Source organism: Abramis brama (assembly GCF_963993115.1).
Source record: "Abramis brama genome assembly, chromosome: 6".
Taxonomy (NCBI): Eukaryota; Metazoa; Chordata; class Actinopteri; order Cypriniformes; family Leuciscidae; genus Abramis; species Abramis brama.
This window is the reverse complement of record NC_139968.1, coordinates 42,291,245-42,319,213: the sequence shown is the minus strand read 5'-3', so window position 1 is coordinate 42,319,213 and position 27,969 is coordinate 42,291,245. Positions and strand designations below refer to the sequence as shown.

Sequence of the window (27,969 nt, the reverse complement as noted above, 5' to 3'; positions counted from 1 at the left end):
GTTTCCGGTGACGTCAGAACGCTCGCGACGTTGTCATGGTGAACAAGCTCGAGAGCGTCGCGTTCTCATCGAGGAAAGATTCCGTTGTAAACATGTTAGTACACTACCTTTCGCCGTACTGCACACTTTAGAGCGATTTATAATGCCTTTACGAGAGCTCGTTTGATTGGTTTTGAGGCAGACGAGGCGTTCTGGTAGCATTTAGGTGACATTTACTAACTAGTCGAGATGGGGAGTCGTGGAGGACTGAGGAGTTCAGCTCTGGATCGGGCTAAAGCTCATCTCTCGGGGCAGAGAATCAACACCGCGATATCAGCGGACAAACGAGATGTGGTTAGTGTTCATTATTATACACACAGCTGCTCTAGAGAAATGAAACTTTATTTTACTTCGTAAAGTTTACTTGGTAAACTTTCTCAAAGAATAATAACTTACTACCCCTTTTCAGCAGTATTATAACGTTAACGTTAACCAATATGCGATTATATAATAAGTCATTGTTTTACCATAAATGTTGTAGGTAATGATGCTCTTCTTAAGTTTTGCTAATAATGCAGTGATAATATTGATGTTTAATATTGTCGTAATACAGGTTAGGGCAATAATGGTGCATAATAATGATAGATTTGAGAAAGAAACACTATCATTGGGATAAGTGAAGATCCTCTGAAGGGTGGAATTGAACCTCAACATAAATTGCCTGTTTTTGACTGCATTTTTTACATTGTTTCCGGTGTGTTAATGTTATAATACGTCTCAGCATGAAATGTTCTTGTTTATTCAGGAAAACTCTGCAAAATTGATGTCACTGACCAGACAGACCCATGACCTCAGTGACATCCCACCATCACAGAGGGAAAACCAGGACCTTGCGAAGAGTTTCGTTATAGGTGGCGGGAGTCGATTTCTGAAGAAGACCTCTAAAAATGCCACAGAAGACAGACAGTCGTCCGCTCCTAGTGGAACTCCTGCAGAAATGGATGAATTTAAGTTCATACCTCAACGTAGTTCACAAAGCACGGCTTTGAGTAGACCAGCGCTCATCGAGAACCGCATTCGAAACCAGAAAAGCAAAGGTGACGGGCCCAGTGACCATACACACCTCTCAGAACCACAGGAGACACGTTTATCTGTCCAGTCCAGCAGCGATCTGAGCATGACGGGGACTCGCTTTCTGAAGAAACCGCTGTCCGCACCTCAAGAGGAAAGGGTTCCTGAGAGAACCGTTGGTCTAAATGAATATAAAGTCAGGAGAGTCAGTTTAGACAGCGACGAACAGGACATGCGAAGACTTCTAGGAGATTCTTTTAGCCTATCAGAGAGTTCCTTGCAAAATGCAGCGAGGAAGACGAGTCCTCAACCAGTTAAAAGGGTATTGACCCAGTTAAAGTGTTAGTTGACCACACATTTTACTCACCCTCATGTCCTTCCAAACATCTTTCTGCTTTTCTCTTTCTCCAGTTATACAAGAAGAGCAGTGAATCTTCACCAACCCCTGAAAGACACAAAGCTCTCCACCATAGCAGTCTTTCTCCTTCCCTCAGCAGGCCTGAGTCGCGCGTGATCCGGTTCACTGAACGGTCTGTGTCCTCTGAATCTGATCACAGTGAGATCCGGTCTTTGGATGATCTCTTTCCTGTAGACTCAGATGACACTCTGAGCGAGAGGAGTGCAGTATTGGATGGTAAAACACCTGTCAATTTAACATCTAGCAATCATCTAAACTATTCTTTAATAGAATTGTATGCCCAAATTTTTATTCTCAACAAATTTCTTTTTACCCAGATTTCAAAATCAATGTAATGACACTGGATGATCTCGCCCCTATACCTTTTGCCACAGCTGAAATATCACAAGAAAAGGTTTGTTGAATGTCTAACATGCTTTTTTTTTTTATCCCCCTGTAGTCAATGATTTTATCCCTTTAAACTCATCTTTGATCACCAAAATATTTTTTTTTAATATTCTTCATGCCTTAAATAGCTTGAATGTAACTCAACACAATTGTCTCATTTAGTATACGCGGTTCAATGAATATGCAAATGAGCCCCGCCTCCACGTCACTTTGTGACGTCAGAAACGCCAGCGATTTCAAACCGTGTTTTTGATTCACTGCAGTTTTAAGGAGAAAATACTCAGCAATGGTGTCGACTTATGAATTTGCACATGGTTTGTCTTAAAGCGTATTAAAAACACCACATATACATATAAACAACATTAAAAGCTTGATTTTCAATTGTTTTAATTTATGTTTTCAAATTTAAACAAAATATATATTTTTAAATCACAGAAAGAAACAGAAGCCAGAAAGGAAGACAGGAACAAGAAGTCATCCAACATCTCAAAGCTCGCTTCGCCACCCACACCGGAAGAAGCCTCGGCAGCCTACGAAAGTGATTTTGAGAGCGAGATCCCATCAGAGACGCCATCAAGTGCCAGTGAGATCTCAGAACATCTCACAGATGAAGCTAAAGATGCCTCATTGGTCAGCGAGCTCCAGTACAGCTCGTACAAATCCCAGGTTGACGACAATGATGATGATCGTACTTTATCACAATCATCACTGTCATCCAGTCGCCACTCAGACTCTTCCTCGAGGTCTAGCTCGTCCAATGCGACTGTAACCCACGGCCCCAGTCCTGACCGTCACGAGGTAAAGGAGGTTGCGGTACAGACGCAGATGGATGGATTTGCCTACACGTGGTCTTCTGGTAGGTTTCTGTAATCGGTTATTTGAGCAGTTTCTTTTGGCGCTTTTCCACTGCATGGTACGGTACGGCTCGGTTCGGTACGGCTCACTTATGGCGCATTTCCACTGCATGGTACGGTACGGTACGGCTCGCTTTAAATGGTACCACCTCTGTTGAGGTTCCAAGCGTACCGTACCGATACTAAAATGTGACGTGAAAACACTGAAGATCACTGATTGGTCAGACAGAATCGTCACTACCAGTGTCATTGTATTTGCGACACGAGACCATGCACGAGACAAACCCGCTAGATTTAAATAGCCAGTAGACAACAGCCAACGCTGTAGTTTCTTGCAGTTAAAAAGTTTCTTGCAAACTGTTTCTTGCAGTCAGGGGCGGCGCCGGATAATTTTTAACGCATGTGATGAGGGCACACACACACATATGTGTGTGTGTGTGTGTGTGTGTGTGCATATATATATATATATATATATATATATGGCCACAAAATATTTAATATTCAATTATTTTAATGATCACAATTAAAGTTTTAATTTTATTAAATTGAACAAGCGCAAAATTCAGCAATCAAATATTCAAAAAGACTTAATAATAATGTTATTTCTCTCTAGGCGCGTTTACTACGAATATGGCGATCGTCAACTTCATCTTTGCCAGACACTGACAGAAAACACTATTTTATAAATAAAAATCAATGCGCATCCCCGGATTTACAAATGCACATCTTGCTTGTTGCACGCACATTATGTCGAAATAACGAGATATTATGTTGAAATAACATTATTATTAAGTCTTTTTGAATATTTGATTGAATGCTGAATTTTGCGCTTGTTCAATTTAATAAAATTACGCCTATATATAGTCTATATATATAATATTAATAAATGAGCAAAACTTGGCCACAAAATATTTAATATTCAATTATTTTAATGATCACAATTAAAGTTTTAATTTTATTAAAACGCGTGCACTGATTTTTATTTATAAAATAGTGTTTTCTGTCAGTGTCTGTGCATGGCAAAGATGAAGTTGACGATCGCCATATTCGTAGTAAACGCGCCTATAGAGAGAAATGCACATAATGGATTACATAAGAGAGTAGCCTATTTCTTTTTGTTTTGAATTATTTAGTTTAAAGACATTTCAAGCTTTGTGTTTTTGAGGATGAGATGCGCTCCAGTTAACGTACAATGCAACTGACTGCTCGGGCGCCTCAATGATTAAATTGTCTATTTTGCTCTTATTTATTCAATCCAGGTAATTGTTTGATGAAAAAAATATTAAAATTAAGATACAATTTATACAAAACGAAATTCACTTTAAAGAAAGGCTTTCTACAAAACAAAACTTAACAAAGTGGTCAAAATTATGTCCGACTCGCTCCATGTCTCTCTACTCGTGCTGTTCACTTTTCATAATCAACATAGGCAGATGGAAAAAAATAACATAACATTAACTAAATGCGCTTTTTTAATGGCAGTAGGCTAGTTTAAAACAGTACATTAGGCCTAGACTCTCTATTTGTAAAGATTGCTGCACATTCATTTAATTCTGAATTTTGCACACACAAGTTGAAAGGCATTTGTTCAAATCAAGTTCACGGATAATTGTGCGTGCATTTATTAATCATTATGATACTAAAATCATAACAAAGTAGGCTATGCTATGTACAAAAAATCAGATGAGCCCAGAATATGAACGCAACGTTTAATTACACGTTAAGAATTTTCCTTCCATATAGTAAACCATTATAAGAACGTTTAATTTAATTTAAAAACATCCACATGCCGAGAATCAAGAGCACCATCCCCTGTGTTGTGCGTTTGAAATGTGGCGCGTTTACGATGATGTCATGGCAGTAGAGGCGGCAACTATAACGATCAGTCCCACCCAGTTTGAAGCGGTACTAACTGCAATGGAAAAGCAACCGAGCTAAAGCGAACCGTGCCGTACCGAGTCGAGTCGTACCACGCAGTGGAAAAGCGAAGCGAGCCGAACCGTTCCGCGCCGAGTCGAACCGTACCGAGCCGAACCGTGCCGTACCATGCAGTGGAAAAGCGCCATTTGGGGCGTCCCTCAGGGTTATAGTTGAGGGCCACTTTTGTTCTTGTTTTTAGGACATGTATGTGGGCGAATCTTAGAAAAATAAACTCAATAACACATCCAAGTCATATTTCGAACTTAAGTCAAGACATCCCAGGTGAATAGGATAAATAAAATTAACTTATATCACCATTATCCCGTTAATTGATTACATTAATAATCACACATTTTTTTGCTTTTTCTGAAATGTTATGTTTAAATATGCAAATGAGGTGTTATCGATTTAAATATACACTAATTTACATAAAAGTTTGGAACAAAAATCTGAACATTTGGTTAAAGTCAGGTTCAAAATTCTTGTTTAATTTTTTTTTTGTATTAGTCAAAGATTTTTTGAATCTGCGTTTCTATTACCTTTCAAATTGTGCAAATTGAAAATACGCCCAATGGAAACACGTCAGTTTCGCAAAAACTCCCATTTATCGCAAGAGGAGGTTTTTCAGGCAATTCGAAAATAAATATTTTGCAAAACTGCAATGGAAACAGTTTTTGCGCATTTACAGGTCACCTGATGTAGATGACGCGGTGTGTTTGGACAGAATACGAGACAGAGTTCTTTATTAAATTCATAAAAGACAAAAGAATTACAGGAATAATTTATTCTAAACCTCAAATAAATGCCACAATCAAGACCTCGAAGCAGATATGAGGGAGAAACACCCAGAAACTCCTCATATGTGCCGCTCACAAGTATAATAAGGGTCGTTCCTTCCATTAATGCTTGGAAAACACACATACGTCTCCTTCGATTAATAATAATGGCCAGTGCAGTGGCTGGGATATAGTACATAAACCTACCAACGTCCATTGCCATGGTTTTTGGACTGATTTTACTTATCGCGAGAGGAAAAAATTAAGTTTTAGTCGCATAACATCGGTTTATGGAAACGCCGTCATCAAACTTATTTTTTTGTCGACATTTATATAAATAAATAAAAAATAATCGCAAAAGTTTTTTGCAAATCTGTAATGGAAACGTGCCTACAATGGGATTTCAGGATATCTCTATTTATCACTCGAGAAAATACTGTCTACAGTAAATTCACCTTTTTTTAGGAATAAAATGTTGTATAAAATCAGGAAAATTATATATAAACAAACCCTATGTAAAAACCTCCAAAGTGGAGATTTCTGACTCAGAATAGGAGAAAGAAATAATTTTGAGAAAACGGCCTTTAAAGATATATACTGTAATTGAAACCTACACACATAGATCAAGTGCTCTGATATAGTTAAAAGTGTATTTTGGATTTTTCTTTCCACTAGTCTGAAAAAACACTTTATTAAAAGTCTCAAAATTGACAGATGCATGAAAAAACATTCAGGTTTCAAGCAGGTTTTTTGCCTGTAGTGTCTCGCTTAAAGGGTTAGTTCACCCCAAAATGAAAATCTGAGAGCTCCATAGACAGCTTTGCAACTGATACTTTTGACACTTAAAAAGTTCATGAAGAGATCATAAAACTAATCCATAAGTTTTATATGGATTAAAATATAAAAATAATATGGCCTCTGCACACATGAATCTGTAGACCTAGATACATATAGCGTAATAACTATTAACTGTAAATGCTTAGAGTAGCCTGATAATTTGTCATGTGTGCACACACATTTCAAACCTCCTTTCATCATTCTCTAGCCTACTTTACTGTGGTTACTAAGTTTTAACTAAATGATATTACAATATTTTATTGTATATAACACCCAACGTAGGCTATATAATTGCTAATTATTGCTGATTTTAGATATTATAGCCTATTAATTTAAAATTAAACAGGTTTCAATTTAGGCTATTATAATGGTGTGTTGTATGCAAACAGCATTGTTAGTGTAGTTTATTTATTTAGCCTTTACCTCAGATTACATGTATAACCAAATTATCATCTGAAAGTGTATGTTCTGCTCTTTCAATGGGTTGTCTCAGTTCATTTTTAGCACTAACGATTCAAGCAGTTTAGCATTTTAGATTTCATGTTCTAGATTGTGCTCACCTTTCTTTGAAAATAAGTCAGTTACCAATTGTTTCCCCTCATTTTGTTTTCTATCCTTCTAATGTCGCTCCATTTGGGGGGCCTGATTTGGCTTTCTTTGAGAAAGACATTTCTACGGCAGAAGTTTGCACTCCTCCAGATGCTCAACTAACTAACATAAACAAAACGTGTGCAGAAGGACTAAACCATTTGGCGCATTAGCAAGGGGTGGGACCAGTCAGTCAATCAACCAAGTTATTCAGCCAATACACTAACTTTACATTTCATCTGACATTCAATATGAAATTTAATTAGGAAATGAAAATATACAGGTAACATAAAATATATTCCAGGCTTTTCAAGGGCCCTCTCTTCCTTTGGGGCCCTGGTAATCAGTACTGGTTTTACCCCAAGTCCGACGCCCCTGTCCATAAGAATGGAGCAGTTAAGTCAAAGTTTTTTGAAGAGACACAATCGCTTTATATGGCAGATTCAATTTGGGGCATCCCTCAGGGTTATAGCCTTGGACCACTTTTGTTCTTGTTCTGAGAGAAATGTATGTGGGTGAATCCCACAAAACCTGTCAAGAACATGTTTAGGCCATATTTAATTTCAAAATCAAAAGAAAATAAACTCGCACCATTGGTGCTCAGGCCCTAAAAAGAATAGTTTTTGCATTGTGACTATTTTCATGACATTTTAATCACATTTTCATCCCAAATTTTTATTATAAAAGTGTTTTTGTGAGATCCACTGGTTTATGTTGGCCATTTTCCAGGCATGGCTGCCGTTGGTCCGTCTCTGGGCATGATGTATGTGGACCCGACTCCAATAGCCAGTCACACAGTCAGTGCTGAAGCCATAGAGAGTGAGTATACGATGTGAATACCCTTATAAACATGAACCTAAAAAAAACATGAACATCTCAAGTGGTTATTGTTAAGAATGAGAACATTTCAGGTACTGAGTGAGTATAACTTTTTCTTGCACTGGAGTTGATATAGCTCATTATCTCCCATGCTAACAGGTTTGACGGCATATAATCCTGCCATTATTGCACTCAACGACATGTTGCGACAGCAGTTGGCCCTCACAAGATCGTTCATCGACTCCACCAGACGCCATTACAAATCAGTGCACGAGTCGCTGGGGACGGCTGACTACAAATACACCACACTACAAGATACTAAAGAGGTAAGAACGCATTTTACTGCAATGACTAATCCACAATTTCATTTGTCAAGGAATGAAGATAAGACGGTGATGGATAGAAGTATCATTTAGCCTATAAAACACAGATAATATACATCTTTATTAAAAGTTCATCAAATTAAATAAGCCTGACATCTACCCTGGCAATCACTTAAGACGGGTGCACACTGTTAGAAGACATTTAGGAGTATAATATATACACACACACACACACATATATACATATAAGGGATGCACCGATATGAAAATTTTGGCCGATACCGATAATTCTTTAGATTTGAAACCCGATAACCGATATATTGGCCAATAAGTCTAAATTTTTATAGAATTTTTGAGAGCCTGATTACAAATACAAAAGTCTCACCCAAGACATGTCCCAAACACACAATAATAGTGTTCTCATTATAATTTTATCGTAATATCTTTCATGTTTGCTAACAGGAATTTCTTTATTTTTCCTGTAGTTCATCCGCGCTCACAGGCCGCCCAAACTAAGTATTGAAGACGCTCTAGAAGAAGTTCTACAGGAAATGCAGGACTATCATTACATGTAAATAAACAGATCAGCATTTTGGATGCATCGTCCATAAATCGTAATCAGCCAAAACTTTTCAATCATTGTAAATGCTACATGTGCCTAAATAAAACAGCTTTTTTACTACCTGTTCATCGCGCTTCACATTTATCAAGACATAAGAATTCACACACAACTTAAATGCTTACATAAACACTGTGCCTTTTTTAAAATGTCTTTATTTTGCTTGTACAGTCTCAGATTAATCAAACGAAAGGGTTGTGATGATGCTGACATTTCCATGAGTTACAATATGAAGCTTTGATACATTTTACTACAAAAATGAACTGAGGGTGAGAGAAAACATCCAAACAAATGTGGAAAACAGCTTTGACATCTACAGTAAAAAAAAACAGACCACGTGTGACGGTGATCACTCTGTGCTGGAGGGCTCCTGTGGGTCTCTGCTTACTGAGGACGAAAAAGACAAACATTCAAATTTGGTCAGAAATATAAAATATATAAGTGTGCAAAGTTTAATATTTAAGGTTAATGGTTTGATCAAACCCCTAACCCTAAGTATTAGCATCAATAATAGTAATGCTTGAATTGGCTATTGTAATAGGGGACCTATTATGACCTTTTTCCAAAGTCTTGATTTTGTATTTTTAACTAGAACAGGTTTTCCAGCTTGAATGTTAATTATTTTTCCCATATTCTCCATTGTTGCAGCTCCTCTCTTCCCAGTCTGTCAGTAACGCTCTGTTTAGTTCCTGTCTCTGAAGCCCCTCCTTCTGAAAAGCACACTATGCTCTGATTGGTCGGCTGGATCAGTGTTGTGATTGGTTAAGCGCTGAGTGTGTTTGGGAAATGCCACGCCCCTAATTACCATAACCGCCAGTTTAACACACTACTAACTAACTCAACCAGGCCCCGCCCCTTTATTCTGCGTATTAATTATTTCAATGAGGATTATTGTGACGTGTTCGTTCCCGGAAGAAACTCAAGACTTCAATGGAGGTGTTTCAGGAGTTCAGAAACACTGACACTGATATAGAGAAGAACTCAAACAGCAACATTACACACTAAAGAAAGATGAAGATGGAAAACATCAGAACAGGAACGATTTTTAAAACACAAATACCTTTTTCTCTTGCTTTCATCCTTGCGACAAAATTGTAGCTTTTGTTCCTCCTGTAGTTCACGTACGGGTCGTCCAGCGCGACACCCACTCCTTTATACTGGTCCCACTTGTCCCGGATGTCTCTTCCTTTAATGGGATCTTGAATGCCCTGTTCTTTAACGCCAAGACCTCCTGATCCGCTCCAGCACTGCAGGACGAACGGGACAACATTCAGCGCCGCATCAGTGGAGGCATCGGCTCATACGCAGTCTTCTGGATCACTTACCCATCTTCATGAGCATCTGATGGCCCTTGTTTTCTTCGCCCAGCCTGAGGTCGACGGGGATCGCGGCGGGAGCTGAACCCAACCCAGATGTGGAGCTGCGAGACGGGGTTTCACGTCAACGGCATGCTAAATCAATATTTAAACTGGATTAATTTAATTAATTTTGTATCAATTTATGCATTTATTTTAATTTAAATACATTTTCTTTTTATAATAGATGGGTTGATAGGGATAATCATTCAATCGCCACCAGTTAAAAATTCAAAATGTTCAAAATAAATGTGAAGCAGCATCATATCATATATTTTAAAATCTGGATGGGATTAGATTTAGAAAACACGTAATCTGCTCTGTAATTTTTCTTAAAGTCCTCCTGTGGTGAAAATTAAGTTTTTAATGTTGTTTATATGTCTATGTGGTGTTTTTAATGTGCTTTAAGACAAACATGTGTAAATTCATAAGTCGACACCATTGCTGAGTATTTTCTCCTTAAAACTGCAGTGAACCAAAGACAGTCTCAAAAACACAGTTTGAAATCGCTGGTGTTTCTGACGTCACAAACTACCTTGGACTGCATTTATTTATGGACTGCATTTATATAGCGCTTTCACAGACCTATGGACACCAAAGTGCTTTATATATAGCCTCGCATTCACCCATTCACTCACTCATTCATACACCGACGGCGGTGTCCTTACCTTGCCGCGGCGGCGGTTACCTTGTAACCAATCAGATCAACAAGTGGATCTCTGAGCTGAGTGAGTGGAGGCGGGGCTCATTTGCATATTCATAGAACCTTGTGTACTAAATGAGGCTGTGTCGAGTTACATCCAAGCTATTTTAAGGCATGAAGAATTTTTTTCAAGGAAAAAACATTTAAATATGTAATTTTGGTGATCAAAGATGAGTTTTAAGGGATAAAATTGACTACAGTGGGACTAAAATTTATGTTGACAAAGGTTTAAATTTGCAATTAGGCTTTCTGAATTAAAGGGACACTTCACTGATTAGCATTAAGCTTTACATCAGTAGAAACCCGGTAGTATTTTCGAGTGACCGTGCTTCCCTCCCTCATGTCCCCCTGAGACGAGAGATTTCTGTATTGTGTGTCTGGGAAAAACCTCAGATGACGCAAAAAACGTAATTTAGCTCATCAGAGGCTTTTCTGTCCAGAGGCGAGAGACTCCAGCCAGTAGGAGGAGCTCGTCCCGCATGTCTTCAACCCGCCCATAGGGGGATCTCACGATAAAACACTGTCTTTTCAGTTTCGAGTCGACTAGTAGCCTAGTTGTATCATTTCTTCCGATACTGTTGATTTATAGGCTATTAACAACTTTGATAACAATTTGTTTATGACGCCGCCGTTGTTTATGCTCACTGGGCAACGCGAAGCTAACGTTATCTTGCTATTATTGCGTCCTTGTATGGGAGCTATAGTTATAGTTATATAGTTATAGGTGCTGATTTTAAGATAATGTTTCTCTTTTTCTGCATTCTGTTCTGCAATATATAAAAGCATTTATCTAAATTGGCGACATTACACATTGAATGAAGTATCAGTTAAACTCAACTTTGTTTGTAGTGACTACTTTGACTTTCCTTTATGCCGGAAGGGAGGGAGGAGGGAGGGTCTAGCTAGCCTCTGTTTTGTTTGACAACAATTCAAACGTCAACAAGAAGTTACGTCTCCCGACATCGCTTAGAGCACCTCAGACGGTCTTCGTTTCGGAGTCACATCCTGGGCCTTCCCGGTCAGAAGTGACCAGAGGCCTAAAAATGAAACTTCCTCCATCCCAGTAAAACCAATGCAATTTATTTTTGTTCTATAATATTTATTCTTTTTAATTTTGTATTTTGAGATAATTTTATTGAATTTATTAATATTTATGCAATATTTATCGTCTATTTTTGCCATTGAAAATTATTTAAAAATTTATATAAATATATGTTTTTTTTTGTTTTTTTTTATACAGTATTTTAGTTTAATATAGAGTCTAGGCCTTCAAAAAAAATGTTTTAAGCAGATTAGCACCATCTGGTGAGAGTATGGAGAGAAAGCGTAGAACCATGGTGTAACCACTAGATGGCATCTACAGCTCTCTATGGAGAGGCATGTGAATTCCCCAGCTGTTTATGGACACATTTACTTTTTTGGGGGGGAGGGGGGATTTTAATATATATTTAAACAATCTCAAAAACTATTTCTTATCAAGTTTTAGATATTTTTTTTTAGAAATAGTGATTTAAAGTGTTAGTTTTTGCATTATGATTACAGTCAAACCTAAACATTGTGTTAGAAAGAGAAGCTTGTGTTGCTAAGAAGCAAATTTTATACCCATTTTATTTTTATTTTTTTATGTCACCCCTTTACTGCTGTGTACTTAAAAAAAAAAAATTGGTGAATTTTTGTGTTTTTGTCAATTTCCCATTCATTTCCTATGGGGGTCATTTTTGACCGAAGACCACAAGTGTGACTATTTTTTTTACGACCCCTTAGCATGCTCGGATCATGACCTCATTTTTTTTGTGTGTTCACATACTGTGGGTGAGTCGGTTCTGTGTTTGCTCCACACTAAAAGTAAAAGAAATATGTAATTTCATATAAGATGTTTGACACTGTATGCAAGGATTGCTCGCAGTAGATACTGATTGATTTATAGAGCATGTTTTCTTTTTATATTTTTGAGTATTTTGATCGTTTCATGTCTGTTTGTATGCATTATACGATCTTTCTATCTGCGTCATTCTCCATGTGCTTTCTAATGAGGTGAAACGTATTTTGATTAGGTGGAGCTTGAACTGCATAACGACTACCCGTCTTTTCTCTTTGACTGCTCTGTATGCAGGTAAATGTTTATCATAGTGTTTAAAAATGTACTCTGTTAACTTAGTTGTATTCCCTGTGTTAAGAAATACTGACATTTAAAATATTGAGTAATGTTTACCGTGATATTAAGTGCAGCAGAGCTAGAGAAAACGGCTGTGGGTGGAGCTTGAACTGCATAACGACTACCTGTCTTTTCTCTTTGACTGCTCTGTATGCAGAAAATAAAGAATCCTGATTTCATCTATATTCTGAGTGTGTGTGCTGATGAGGGGGGAGACAAACCGGGTCACAGAGAGAAAAACCAAAGGTCACACATGCATACTGAGTTTTTTACACTGTTAAAGAGTTGGATTCCCATGCTAAACATGGACAAAGTTTAAAAAATTAAGTTGTACGTTTGATGGAGTCTTTCTGTGCCAAAAATAATCCTTCCAGTTTGTCACAAGTTTCGGAAAGTTTTTTTTCGAGTATGGGCCTGTGTGACGTCAGATGGGGCGGAATTTCCTTATATGGGTCCTAAGGGCACTTCTCCCGGAAAGGCGCGCGCGCACCCGTAGACCAGAGCGAGAGAGCGAAAGCAGTACCTCATCTAAGCGCTGTGCTCGCTGCAGTCACAGGAGTTTGTTCCCTGCATTTCGACGATGATTGTTTTATAAACAAGGCCCAGTTCGATGCCGGATTTGCAGATCATCTAATGCTTAAGGATGGAGCAGTCCCAACCATAGATATCATATATAAACGCTAGATGGCTTATGGCGCAGTCACTTCAGTCATCACCGTTCGGCCATCTTGTCACAGGGAAGCTGTGAATTAAGGTGAGTGATCAGCACGCACACAAATCCTCTTATCTCGCTGAAATCTTGACGGATTTACAAACGGTTTGGTTTCTTACAAACGTTATTAACGTGGCTATAATTCCGAATGCTTAAACATGTATGTTATAATTATTCATATGTATGCAGTGTATGTATGCAGTGTCATAACTACATCTCTGACGTTTATAACAAACCAAACCGTTTGAAAATCGGTAGAAAATTGAGCAAGTTATGGTTATTTAAAAGTACATGCACCATTAAAGTGCACCATGCACCACGAGACATCTAGCCTTTATATATGATATCTATGGTCCCAACGATAAAGGTTCACGGCCGTGCGTGAGTAAAACTGCTTCAAATGTGTTGTTAGCTATCGGCGCGTAAGCTCCGCCCACACGGCACGCCTCCAGCCGCTCGTTTTTTTCCGGGAAAGACTCGGTACAGCCTATCTTTCTTTTATAAATATAATAAAACTAAAGACTTTTTGGAGATATGAAGCATGCAGTACTACTCTATAGGTACTCAAGATTAACATGAGATTGACTGAAACTGAGTGTCAAACTGAGTAATAAAACATGGAGAGACTCTTGAACCTGAGAGTGAGAAACTTTATTGATAAAAGCAAGCAAATACATACAGCAAATATACAGCAGTAGCAGTAAAGTGAGATCTGTATATCTGAGAGAAATATAAACAATAAAGCCTTGGAAATAAAATCTTAAAATTATCAAGCTCAAATATTCAGTTTTATGAAGAAAAACACACTTGAAGAACCTTTAAATTTCAGCATTCTGCTTTAGATTTCAAAACGTCTTAAAAATGATAAAAATATAAAGCCATAAATTAATAAATCTCACAAATATTAATATATGCAAAATCAGATTGTGTGAAATGACATCATCAATCATGTACCAGATTTTTTCTCTGTTTCTGTCACATGATGGAGTTTGGGTTCCTTTCCGCTGTCGCCTCTGAACACTTAGTTATTAATATTATTGACTTGAATGCACTGACACTATTGGATGAGAACTGAACTGAGCTGGATGATGACATCACTGTTTTGCTTCATAGCTGAAATGAACTCATTTCACAATTGATGAAATTAACTGAAGTGAATCAACACTGAACTGAAGCTGAACAACAGCACTATTGTCTTTTTAGAGCTGCTGTAAAACAGAGTTGAATTCTGTTTGCATCATTGAATCATTATTTTCTTATTTAAAAAGCTGCCTTGAAACAATCGTTTATAAATGCTATATAAATAAAGGTGAATTGACTTGTAGAAGTGTAGAAGCCTAGATGTTTCTACACACAGTCACGTGATTGCTTCATTCAGAATCAGATTCGAAAATAGCGCAAACGCCTTGAGCAGGTCGAGTTTAGAGTTTCATGCTCTTTGGTAGTAGTAGATAAAAAAAGAAATATACTTAGCCCTCACACTGTTGAACAAGTCATGTTCATTAATAAAAATCTTTCATTTCTTAAATTATCCACAAAATAAGTTCACAAGCACTTCACCATTCCACAATAATTTTTTTTATTTTGATTATATATATACATAAAATTTTATTTAGGACTGAGGCTAAAGTGTATGTGAGTAAGGCTGCATTTGTTGATCAAAGTAGACTCATAAGAATTGTTTCTGTACACGTTAATTTGTTCCATTTATTTTTATTTTATTTTTTCATATGTTTGTTCATATATTGTGTAAGAACTACATCAACACTAACACATGAATTATGAGGATTATTTTATTGCTTTGCGGTTTACAGAGCACAAAGTGTTTTATTACATGAAACAATAAAAAAATGGATGTGTCTTCTGGGACAGAAAGACAGCTTTTCCACATTTTGACCACAAGATGTCGTTGTTTGCAACCGTTTGCAACGTGTTGAAAAGCTTCGAGTAATGAACCATTTTGCAAAGTTGGGGGGGAAAGCCCCGGTGCTTCACAAAGCTTCATTTCACCATCACTAAATTCTGTAGAAAAATGGAAACAACTGAAGCCATAAATGTTACGATGCAGGTTAAAGCAGGGAAGGATGCAGGATCTATTTGCAGCAGCTTTTATTTAAACAAACTCAAAACCAGACAAACTTAGACTAGGGAACATGACTCGGGAACAAAATAGCCAAAATACAACAACATTAAGAACTCACAAAGACTGAACTAGACACAGGGCTTAAATACAAAGACCAACAAGCTAAACAAGATAACAAGGGGGCGTGGCTAATCAGAAACACCTGGAGAGACTAATAAACAAGAAAAACTACAAAGGACTACAAAACATGGCACAGAACAGGAAATAACAAAAGTGCACACAAGACAGGAATCATGACAATAAAAATACTTAAAAAAATTTACTAACTTGATGCAACAAACAGAACTAAACTAATTTGAGAAACATTTTATTCATCGGTTCAGTGAAAAAACCCACATGACAGCAACTCTTGAAACGTCTGAAAACGTATCGGTTACCTAACGTAACCTCTGTTCTCTCTAGAAGAGGGAACGAGTATTGCGTAAGTAGCTTGCGCTGCGGGAAAGTCTTCTTTCTCGAGATACTGAAGCCAAAAATTATCCTTAATTTTTAATAATCTTGTCAACGCAGTGCGGCAGCATGCAGACCTAGGGCAGGCTAGCTAGCGTGCCCATTGGCTGCCCTGCGGCAACTGCAGCAGCCTATCGCTGAGCCTTGGCGTGACGTCACGTCCAATGAGCGCACTTGGCGCGCTTCATGCGTCACAGCCCGCGAAAAGGGGTGTGGCTTAGCGTATATAAGCGAGGCTCAGAGGCTGCTTCACTGGTTTCTGTCGCTGAAGCGAATGAGCTTGTGGCGCGAGCACAGCGGGTTACGCAATACTCGTTCCCTCTTCTAGAGAGAACAGAGGTTACGTTAGGTAACCGATACGTTCTCTTACGAGAGGTTCTCTCGTATTGCGTAAGTAGCTTACGCTGCGGGAACTCCCTTGTCAACGCCGTGCGCGCCCAGCATCCACTGAATGAGTCCCAGGGAGAGCCCAGGGAACGTGATAGCAGGGAGCCGGGCGGCCAAAAGAAGGCTAGCGCAGTACACAAACACATACTAGGGAGCACGGAGCGGCACAGCCGGTCCGAACTGATAATTCCCTGCATAGTGCAGCTCAACCAGTAGAGCTAAATCAACCAACGTAGCCCGCGCACAGATAGTGGGCCGATCTACGCGAGACTTAGACTGATAAAACTTTCGCCTGCAAGGCGGGAACTTCCAGATTGTAAAATCTAACAAATGTAGAGGGGGAGGCCCAGCCTGCCGCTGTACAAATGTCGTGAATGGAAATCCCGCTGGACAACGTCCACGACGAGGCCATGCCTCTGGTGGAGTGAGCTCGAATGCCCAGTGGGCACTGCAGGTCTTTAGACGCATAAGCAGCTGTGATAGCGTCCACTATCCATCTGGACAGGCTGTGTTTCGAGGAGGCGAGACCCTTGGTGCGCCCTCCAAACGAAACAAAAAGCTGCTCCGAGCGCCTGAAAGCGGCGGAGCGTGTGATGTAATATCTCAGGGCCCTGACCGGGCAGAGGAGATTACCATCGGTCTCGCTGCCAGAAGTTGGCAGGGCTGAGAGGGAAATGACCTGCGCTCTGAAGGGAGTGCCCAATATTTTGGGGACGTAACCATGCCTCAGTTTTTAAGAATAACTTTAGAGTCGTTAGGTCCGAACTCGAGGCATGCGGCGTTAACAGATAACGCGTGAAGGTCTCCCACACGTTTGACTGAAGACAGAGCTATCAGAAAAACGGTTTTGAGCGTGAGGTATTTCATATCCACAGTTTCCAAAGGTTCAAAGGGATGCGTTTTCAGGGCCTCCAAGACCAGTGAAAGATCCCACATAGGAACCGAGGGGGGTCGCGGGGGTTTCATCCTCCTGGCTCCTCTAAGGAAGCGGATGACGAACTCGTTCCTTCCTAATGCGCGGCCCAGCTCTGAGTCAGAGAAAGCTGAGATGGCCGCAACATAAACTTTGAGCGTGGAGGGGGACCTTCCCGCGTCCAGTAGCTCTTGAAGGAAACACAATACTTGTGATACCCCACATGCCTGTGGATTGAGCCCTTTAGCAGTGCACCATTTGCTGAACACAGACCATTTAGATGTGTAGAGCCGCCTCGTAGAGGGGGCTCTAGATTGTAAGATCGTGTTCATAACCCCTTTTGGCAGATCAACGGGTAACCGTTGAGGCTCCATGCATGCAGAGACCAGCGCTCTGGATGGGGATGCCAGATCGAGCCGCGGGCTTGAGAGAGAAGGTCTCTCCTCGCCGGTATCGGCCAGGGGACTGTGTCTGCCAGCTGTATTAGTTCCGGGAACCAAGCTTGGTTCTCCCAGTACGGGGCTATGAGGAGCACTGTGTGGCGCGCTTCCCTGATTCTCCTGATGACCTGAGGCAACAGAGAGACCGGGGGAAAAGCATATAGCGGGCCGCTGGGCCAGGTCTGGGCCAGCGCGTCCTCGTTCTTCGTAAAGAACTCTGGGCAGTGAGCGTTGTCTTTTGACGCAAAAAGGTCGACTTTCGCTTTGCCGAAACGGCGCCACAGTAACTGGACTGTCTGGGGGTGTAGAGACCACTCCCCAGGGGGAACGTTGTCCCTGGACAGTCTGTCGGGACCCTCGTTCAGGTGGCCAGGCACATGCGCGGCTCTCAGCGAGCGCAGAGAGTGCTGAGCCCACACGAGGAGGCGTTCCGCCAGGGTGCAGAGCATCTTTGATCTGACACCGCCCTGGCGATTCACATAGGCCACTACCGATGTATTGTCCGTGCCGACTAGAACATGGTGACCTAGGAGGAATGGGAGGAAGTGTTTGAGCGCTTTCTCGACCGCGAGCATCTCTAGACAGTTTATGTGTAGGAGATTCTCCTGGTCTGACCAGCGGCCATAGACCGGTCTGCCTTCGAAGAGCGCTCCCCAACCTAGGTTGGAAGCGTCTGTCGAGACCACTTTCCGGTGTGAGATCACTCCCATAGTCACTCCTGTGTGATACCATTCGGCTGCCAGCCAGGGCTGCAGGGCTGAAATGCAACCCTGATTCACTCACTCATTCGCAAGCCGCCGGCCACCCAGGCTCAGTGGGGCACGCGCGCTTTCAGCCAGCGTTGAAGCGGGCGCATGCGCAATAAGCCCAGCTGGAGCACCGCTGCAGCTGAAGCCATATGCCCCAGGATATGCTGGAATGTCCTCAGCGGAACCTGGCTGCCTACTTGGAAGGATGTGCGCGCGCGCTGCTCTGACAATCTGGCCGTCATAGCCACCGAGTCCAGTTCTATTCCAAGAAAGGAAATTGACTGACGGGGCGATAACGAGCTCTTGGTCCAGTTGACCGAGAGACCCAGACCTTCCAAATGGCTGAGAAGCGCTGTTCTGTGAGACACAAGCTCTGTCTCTGACTGCGCAAGAATAAGCCAATCGTCCAGATAGTTCAGTATGCGCATTCCCTGTCTTCTCAGGGGAGCGAGAGCCGTGTCCATGCACTTCGTAAACGTACGGGGTGCTAAAGACAGGCCGAACGGCAGGACTGTGTATTGATATACTCGACCGTCGAAGGCGAATCTCAAGAATGGCCTGTGACGGGGAGTTATCTGGATCTGAAAGTACGCGTCCTTCAGATCGAGAGAGATAAACCAGTCTCCTGGGCGAATCTGCGCGAGGATTTGTCTGGTTGTGATCATTTTGAACGGCCGTCTCATGAGGGCCTTGTTCAAATGTCTCAGATCTAAAATAGGTCTTAGCGTTCCGTCCTTCTTGGGTACGAGGAAGTAACGGCTGTAAAAGCCCGACTCGCTCAGAGAAGGATGAACCTGTTCTATAGCCCCTTTGCGCAGCAGCTTCGCTATTTCTGCTTGAAGCAGGTGCGCTGCTTCTAAACTCACTTTCGTCTCCGTCTGCGCTAGAAAGCGCGGGGGGCGACGAGCGAATTGAAGCGAATAGCCGTGTTTTATAGTATTCAGCACCCATTCTGACGCGCCCTGAATAGCTTCCCATGCTTTTGCACGCATAGCTAGGGGTCGAATGGTCTCTGGGTTCAGATCGTCGCGCTGCGCGGGATGGGGAACCTGTATCAGAGAGGATGGAGCGGCGCGCGCGCCGCCGCAGCTCGAATATGGGGGCTGGTAAACAGTGCTGACTGGCTGTACAGCATATGATGGCTCGATCCCTAAGGATGGAGCGCGTTTTGCTGTTAAACACTCGTGGCGCGAGAGTGGCGTGGGGGTTATTGTGTTTGAAAGTGAGTGCGCGTGCTCGTGAGCGGGCGCTGAGTTTACACTTATAACACGGCCAGTGTTTGGGAGCTTTAGAAGGTCTGTAACCCGAGGTAACTGAATGGCAGAGCGAGCAGCGGGTAAAACCCGAATTTATACTCTTTCTGAGATTTATCTGGGCCGCCGTAAAAACGGCGTTTGTGTGCAGGCGAGCGAGTAGTGTTACTGGCTCGTTGGCTGCGGTGTAAGCTGCTGCAGTAGCCTGATTTAAGGGGACTGACAGAGCTGGGCGTTTTGATGGCGGTCCAGCCGCAGCGGGACCCAGCCATCTTTTCCTACTTACAGGTGCTAGGAGGACTTCGCGGACTCGGGCTTCAACGCTATCTTAGGCCGCGGTCCCCGGGGGGGCGGCGGTCTGTGACGCTGGTCGAGCGTGACCTAGGGCGGCCGCCCTGACATCGCTGCGAAGGGGGAGGCCGAGACGAGCGCTGTGTAGAGCTGCGTGCAGGAGGCTGAGTTTGAGAGCGGCCTGCAGCTGGGTTCGAACAGCGGGGCAGGAAGAGGTTCATAGCCTGCGACGCCTTCTGCACTTCAGAGAAGCAATCCACAATTCCGCTGACCGCAGGGCCGAAGAGGCCAGTGGGCGAGAGTGGGGCATTGAGGAACACAGCGCGTTCTGACTCACTCATATCCGCCAGCGTCAACCAAAGGTGTCTGTCGATGACGGTGAGCGCGGCCATAGATCTGGCGATGGCTTGTGCAGCGGTCTTGGTAGCGCGGAGCGAAAGGTCCGTAGCGCTGCGCAGATCCGTTAGGGCAGTGTGATCCGAGCCCTTCTCATCCAGCTCGCAGAGGAGGTCGGCTTGTAGGATCTGAAGCACGGCCATCGAGTGCAGGGCAGAGGCAGCTTGGCCGGAGGCGGCGAAAGTGCGGCCGGCGAGAGCTGAAGTGGTCCTGCAGGCTTTAGACGGCAAGGCAGACTTTGAGCGCCATCTGGCAGACGGCGGGCAAAGGTGCGCTGCCACAGCTTCCTCTACGGAGGGGATGTTAGCATATCCCTTCTCGACGGCCCCGTCCACCTGGGAGAGAGCCGAGGAGACTGAAGAGCGGAGTCTAGCGGAGAAAGGAGCGTTCCACGACTTCGATAGCTCCGTGTGGAGCTCAGGCAGAAAGGGTGCTGACCTAGAGGCTGGCGCTTGGCGGCGGCTAGGCAGAAAACACCCGTCAAGTCGGTTAGGTGCAGGCTCCTTCGGTGGGGACCAGTCAAGTCCCAGTCGGTCGACCGCTTTGGTGAGGAGCCGGAGGAGTTCCGTGTCGACACTGGTAGAGGAGAGGAGGCGGAGCGGTGAGAACCCGACCACTCCTCGCTGTCTGAAGCAAGCAGAGAGCAGCTGTCGTAGACATCGGCGTCATCTGCTTCATCCCCTGAGGCGACTGCAGTGCGGGCAATGGCCGGCCGCTGCGCGTCGGGGAAGGGCGGGAGAGAAGGAGAGAGCGAGGCTCGCGGGAGGGGCTCCGGCAAGCGCTCAGCTGTTCCATCCGGCTCGGGAGGCCTTTGAGAGCGGCGTTTCTTCTTTTGCGGCCCGGTAGAGGCAGCCGGAGAAGGGGGAGGATCGTCAAACATGGCGAGTCGAGCCCGCAGGGTCGACATCGGCATATCCTCACACTGTTCGCAGCCGCCCGTGGAGAGGTGTTTTCTGCGTGGTCGAGGCCCAGGCAGAGAGCGCAGATCACATGGCGGTCTCTGTCGCTGAGCGGGGCTCTGCACGAGCCACAGGATGAGCGAGGCATTTTGAAGCAAGCGCCTCGCGCTCTTTTAGATGCAGAGTGTGTCGCGGAGCGAACACACAACAAACAACACAGAGCAGTAAAAGGATATAATCGCCGGATAGCGAAGCAGGCAGGGAATGCTGAAGGCGGCGAAGACGGCCGGCTTCCTCAGGCTGAGATCCTCGGCATGCTGGTCCGCTTGATTCGACGGCGGCTTCCTCAGAGTTCAGCGATGCGGAGAGCTTCGCTGAAGAGACAGAAATCAGTGAAGCAGCCTCTGAGCCTCGCTTATATACGCTAAGCCACACCCCTTTTCGCGGGCTGTGACGCATGAAGCGCGCCTAGCGCGCTCATTGGACGTGACGTCACGCCAAGGCTCAGCGATAGGCTGCCGCAGTTGCCGCAGGGCAGCCAATGGGCACGCTAGCTAGCCTGCCCTAGGTCTGCATGCTGCCGCACTGCGTTGACAAGATTATTAAAAATTAAGGATAATTTTTGGCTTCAGTATGTCGAGAAAGAAGACTTTCCCGCAGCGTAAGCTACTTACTGTTAATGTAGAGGATGATTTTGCAATTATACTGCCTTGATTAATGCTTGATTTGCTTTGAATTGATGTAACCTAAATAATAATAATGCTTTTGCTTAAATAGATGTATGTAACCCTGTTATTGATGCTGAACAAGATATGTATTGTGTGATTTTACTGTTATTAAGAAAACTACTTACTTGCATGAAATTTATGTATTGACTAATTTAGAGTAGGAAGTACTTATGTATTAGAAATAGTTTTTATGATAAATGGAAAATGTACTAGTTAAAGTATGTGTTGCAGACAATTAGGAGAAGAAAGCAGAGAAAGAGAAGACGGAGGCGCCGTGAAGGGATACGCCGTAAACGACTAAGGGCCCTGTCGAAGGAGTTTGCCGAACGCCATTTGATGACGTCAGAGGAGAGTCTGGAACCTGCATTTCGAGGCCTGCGTATAAAAGACTGAGAGAGAGACTGAACCGGCGGAGACTGAATAGCGCAGTGTCCCTCGACGCCTGTAACCAGCTGATTGTTGAAACTTATTATTGTAACCTAACTGTAACTTTGATATAACTTTTGTTAACTTTAATAAAACTTATATTATATTATTGGCAAGAGATTGTCTACCTGAGTTATAATTTAAGAGCCTTAAGCAAGAACTGACCACAGGGAAGTCTGCTGAATTAATTGTAAGTATTTTTGAATGCTTATAGTTTGTACAGATTCGACTTTCCTTACCTACCTGAGAATAATAAATAAATAGGTAAAAGGTGTAAAGGTTAAAGGACACACCGTAAAACATTACGCAATACGAGAGAACCTCTTGTAAGAGAACACTTGCTATCAAACACGACTGAACTGAGATATTTATCTGGTTGTGTGTGAATCCTCCCCCAACCTCAGTCAGTTTCCGCTCACACATCCGTCTCCTTTAACATCACGAAAATCAACAAGCTTTTGCTGATCTTACATTTTCAAATGAATTCTGGCCCTGAATGAAAACTAATAGCAGAAGAGTGAAATATTGGATTAGATATCTGTATCTACTGGTGTGTTATTTAGTGCTGTGAGCTGTCAATCATATTTGACCTCTGACCTGTGACTCTTATTTGTATAATGTTTGCTTGTGTTGTTACTGTAAAGGCCCTGAATGGTTTAGTACTTCAGCGAGCTTTTATCACTTTATAGTCCTTCACATCCACTGCAGTCTCACAGTTCTGGCCAGTTGATAATAACTGGAATATCAAAATACACTGGAGACGGTAGATCCTTTTTCTATTTATCGGCCAAACACTGGAATAGTCTTCCTAGCTTTGTGAAGCAGACACACTCTGTCAGTTTAAATCTAGAGTAAAAACACATCTCTTTAACCTGGCATACACATAACACATTATCACATCGTGATTGCTATCGATTAGATCTACAGGACGTTGTGGCCGACTGGAGCTCAAAGTAGTGAAGCTCAGATGACGTGAAATAATCAGTAAAACACTTCAAAACTGTTAAAATACACATCTGCATGTACAGTGAAAGCCAGTGCAGATATAAAGCACACTGCTGCAGCGACCCGCATCTCTACACTGTTAAAGGATCTATATTAAGATTAAGATCCTGATATAATAATGAATGCTGCTCGAGCTAATGCTCAGTGAAATATGGCTCGGTTGTGTTCCTGCACAGATGGCTGAGACTCATTGGCCGGATGCGCAGCCAATCAGAGGAGACCACGAGTGAAGAGTCAGCGCTGTGGGCGGGGCTTCTGCGAAGCACGTGATTGAAACACAGAGGAAGTACAAGCATTACTTTCATGGACTCTTATGTAGTCATAATAAAATCACGTGTGGTACAGTGTTTTAAAGTGAACATGGAAGATATTTGTGTTTTTTGTCAAATTTCCCCTGAGAATATTAATCATCTATTTTAGGAGTGTCCCAAGACCCAAATATTTTGGAGAGAACTCAGTAATTACTTACAAAGAAAAGCTGTGATTCCTGTTAACTTTGAAGAAGTTGATGTTATACTAAAATGTTTTTCATTTGATCGTGATAAAAATCTTTTGTTTATATTTGATTTAATTATTATTATTGCCCGTTTCTATATTCATAAAGTCAAATGGAATGAAAAAATGCCAAATCGTGAGATCCTTGACATGATAATAAACAAGAAAAATATATGTGATTCTGCATGTGATCTGTAACACGAACTTAACACGGTATTGTATATTTTTCTTGCAGTAAATCTGCAACTAGAACATGTAACAGAGTTAGTTTTATGAGTTAATACAATTAAGAAACATTTTTTTTAAATAATATTTTAGCTGTATGTTGTTTATACCAGAATATATTGCAAAAACAAAAACAAACTAATTGGTAATATTAAAAATAAATAAATAAATAATGTTTTTACAGATAGGCTATAAGAAGCACCTGTGAAAAAAAGTAGAAATAAAGCTGTATATGGTACACTGCTGAAATATTTAAAATATACATAAAGTTTGTATTCCTCTGAATAAATCATGAGAGACTCTTGAACCTCAGAGTGAGAAACTTTATTGATAAAGGCAAGAAAATACATATGACAAATATACAGCAGTAGTAAAGTGAGATCTGTGTCTCTTTTTATTATTATTTTTTGTATCTGAGAGAAATATAAACAATAAAGTGACACTGTTTAAATCTGACACTGAAAGAGAGCACAAACTCAAATAATCATCAGTTTTTATTATGAATGAAAACACTAGAAGAAGAAAAACACACTTGAAGAACCTTTAAAGTTCAGCGTTCTGCTTTAGATTTCGATACTTCCTGAAAAAGATGAACATAAAAAGCCATACATTAATAAATCTCACAGATAATTATACATGCAATATCAGTTTGTGAGAAATGACATCATCAATCATGTACCTGATGTGTGAATATGTGCTTGATCTCCTTCAGCTCTTCTGGATCTGATGTCATAAACCACAATAATGACAGTAGCCACGCCCACCAGAGCAGAGAGGACCAATCGGATCACAGCTTCAGTAGGACCACAACAGTGGACAGAATCTGAGGAATAAACACATCAAACTGAGATCAGATCAGTCAATAAACACTAATATCAGCGCTGACATCAACTAATATTTCTGAATACACAGAAATATGATCAAATCTAATCAACAATCTTATATTCGGTTCCAAGTGAGTTTTTATACGGTCTGTCATCTCAAACTGTAACGATTCAACAATTCAACATGTAAATAGTAGAAAAGTATATTTGAAGGAGAAGAAAAATGATCTCTACTCACCATAGACAGAAACTCTGAATGATTTTGATGAGAATCTTCTTCCTGAAAACGTCTGTAGATCTGAAATCATCTGTAGTTTATAAACTCCAGCATGTTCAGCTCTGGTGTTTGTGATGGTCAGAGATCCAGTTTGATTGTCCAGCTTCAGTCTGTCTCTGAATCTCCCATCAAGAACATCATCATATACAGTGATTCTGTCGGCCCATTTATTGATTTCAGCGATTAAAGTGTTTTCATCTCCAAACCTCCACTGAACCCGATAATAATCCTTCATTTCAGTAAGATCAGAGTTTAGAGAGACTGAATCTCCCTCCTTCACTGACACTGACTTCCCTTCATCTGTCAAACACACAGAGAACAAACAGAAACAGGGTTTGCAAAGATTAATACTGTTAAATCACTTTATAGTGGTTTACTAATCGAATAGTTAAAAATTGACATTAAAAATAAACAATATAAAATAACAAAAACAAAATTGTGTATGAATTAATTTAAAAATTCATTAAAAAACAGGTGTAAGCTTTTTCACAGGTGTGAACTCACCAATGACAAAGAGCCTAAATCTCTTTCTGACCCTGAACGTCTTGATCTCACTGTTGATCTTTAGTCTATAATCTCCAGCATGTTCAGTTCTGGTGTTTGTGATGGTCAGAGATCTAGTTTGTTTGTCCAGCTTCAGTCTGTCTCTGAATCTCCCATCAAGAACATCATCATATACAGTGATTCTGTCGGCCGTTACATTGATTTCTGCTATTAAAGTGTTTTCATCTCCAAACATCCACTGAATCACATCATTATCCTTCGTTTCAGTAAGATCAGAGTTTAGAGAGACTGAATCTCCCTCCCACACTGACTCCAGGACTGAATCACCAAACACACACGCACACACACAAACACACGCACACACACACACACACACACACACACACACACACACACACACACACGGTTCGTCACAGATTAAGACGATCAGTTAATGATTTATAAAAGTAAATAGATTAAAATTTAAATGAATATCATCATTAAACACCAAAAGCAAAATGGATATTGAATTATTAATTGTATCTTTGTGCTGAATAAAATATAAAACTGGGAAAACTGATATTTAACTCACCAAAGACAAAGAGACTGAACCTCTTGATCTCACGGTTGATCTGTAGATAATAATGTCCAGCATGTTCAGTTGTGGTGTTTGTGATGGTCAGAGATCCAGTTTGATTGTCCAGCTTCAGTCTGTCTCTGAATCTCCCATCAAGAACATCATCATATACAGTGATTCTGTCGGCCCGTTTATTGATTTCAGCTATTAAAGTGTTTATAAACCTCCACTGAATCACATCATCATCCTTCATTTCAGTAAGACGAGAGTTTAGAGAGACTGAATCTCCCTCAATCACTGACACAATCACTCCTGAAGAACAGAGTTTTTCACAGATTAAAGCTTTAAAATCACTTGATGTTGGTTTGATGAAGCTTCACTAAAATACTTTTAATCATGTAAATGTGAAGTGATTAATATTCTCCTGCAGTTCAAAGACAAAAGATGATGAATGAAAAGAGAAATAGATTTATATATGGAACAATGACTAAAAAATACACTTTTACTGTAATGTTTAATGTCACACTAAAACTAATGCTGTTGAGTATCTGAGCTTCAGAAAAAGAAAAGAAAGTGTTAGTATTAACTTAATGGAGGAAAAGAGTAACAAGCACCACTTAAATGTCCAGAAGTCACACTTACCCTGTAACTACATGAACAAGAGTATATTTCTCCAGTATTTAAGCAAAAGTTGCAATAGTTTTAGTTCTCAGTGCACTTTTGTTAAAAGAAAGTCCTGTATAAATGCACAGATATGGACCCTATATGGTATACTATTATTACAAAAAGGTTTGCAGTGTCTGTTCTTGTTAAATTGCTCTCAAATGTAAGATTGTTGTATCATAATAGTAGAATAAGTAACGCTTAGTTCTAAAATACCGACAGTATAAATAATTTGTTAATTCTTCTGGTTATTACCCCTTTATTCCTAAAACTTTACATGTTGTAGGTACACTGTAATTACAGAAAGTTACACTGTAAATTAGTTTTAAATACGCAGTTCTTTGCGGGCTGTAATCTAAAGCGTTACCAAGCAAACTCCAGCAGCTCGAGCTCTTACTAGTGTAACGCTGCTGGCTGAATGATAGGAGGAAGCAGGATCCACATGCAGCAAACTTTATTTGAAAAAACCAAAAACTAGACAAACTCAGACTCGGGAAACAGGACACAGGAACCAAACAGCCAACATACACAAACAAGAACCCACAAACACTGAAACAAGATACAGGGTTTAAATACAGAGACTAACAAGCTAAACAAGATAACAAGGGGGCGTGGTTAATCTGAAACACCTGGGGAGACTAATAAACAAGAAAGACTACAAAGGACTACAAAACATGGCACAGAACAGGAAATAACAAAAATGCACACCAGACAAGGGAAACACAGGACAGGAATCATGACATAGCCCCCCACTTAAGGAGCAGATTCCAGATGCTCCTCAGGAAATAGTTCAGGAGGGTGGTGGAGCGGAGGCGGACCCGGGGGCGGG

At 41.4% G+C, this 27,969-nt stretch overlaps 3 protein-coding genes across 3 annotated transcripts in view; 1 reads left to right on the top strand and 2 right to left on the bottom strand.

Annotated features, from left to right (window-relative positions):
* The first annotated feature begins 15 nt into the window (after positions 1-15).
* LOC311084253 (uncharacterized protein) lies at positions 16-22,697 on the top strand. The gene is made up of 9 exons (XM_084116172.1): positions 16-333; positions 785-1,372; positions 1,462-1,684; positions 1,786-1,862; positions 2,291-2,711; positions 7,560-7,649; positions 7,809-7,975; positions 8,458-8,543; positions 22,397-22,697. Exons 1-9 carry the CDS (start codon positions 229-231, stop codon positions 22,464-22,466), a joined length of 1,827 nt encoding a protein of 608 aa, XP_083972298.1. The 5' UTR covers positions 16-228; the 3' UTR covers positions 22,467-22,697.
* The window catches only part of LOC311084268 (calcium homeostasis endoplasmic reticulum protein-like), a 37,061-nt gene continuing 17,818 nt past the window's right edge, over positions 8,727-27,969 (bottom strand). Inside the window, exon 3 of the mRNA XM_084116190.1 lies at positions 8,727-8,978. Coding sequence (XP_083972316.1) covers positions 8,941-8,978 — 38 coding nt within the window. The 3' untranslated portion in view covers positions 8,727-8,940. The remainder of the gene's footprint in view (positions 8,979-27,969) is intronic.
* LOC311084326 (uncharacterized protein) lies at positions 24,627-26,783 on the bottom strand. The gene is made up of 5 exons (XM_084116281.1): positions 26,493-26,783; positions 25,922-26,239; positions 25,379-25,717; positions 24,996-25,139; positions 24,627-24,896 (listed from the first exon to the last, which is right to left on the bottom strand). The coding sequence occupies exons 1-5, from the start codon at positions 26,728-26,730 to the stop codon at positions 24,880-24,882; spliced, it is 1,056 nt and encodes a 351-aa protein (XP_083972407.1). The 5' UTR covers positions 26,731-26,783; the 3' UTR covers positions 24,627-24,879.

Coding starts and splice junctions, on each gene's coding strand:
- LOC311084253 (XM_084116172.1), top strand. CDS start 229: ATGGGGAGTCGTGGAGGACTGAGGAGTTCAGCTCTGGATCGGGCTAAA. Junction 334..784: donor CAGCGGACAAACGAGATGTG/GTTAGTGTTCAT, acceptor TTGTTTATTCAG/GAAAACTCTGCAAAATTGAT. Junction 7,650..7,808: donor CAGTGCTGAAGCCATAGAGA/GTGAGTATACGA, acceptor CCATGCTAACAG/GTTTGACGGCATATAATCCT.
- LOC311084326 (XM_084116281.1), bottom strand. CDS start 26,730: ATGAAGGATGATGATGTGATTCAGTGGAGGTTTATAAACACTTTAATA. Junction 26,240..26,492: donor GTTCAGTCTCTTTGTCTTTG/GTGAGTTAAATA, acceptor TTGGTGATTCAG/TCCTGGAGTCAGTGTGGGAG. Junction 25,718..25,921: donor ATTTAGGCTCTTTGTCATTG/GTGAGTTCACAC, acceptor TGTGTTTGACAG/ATGAAGGGAAGTCAGTGTCA.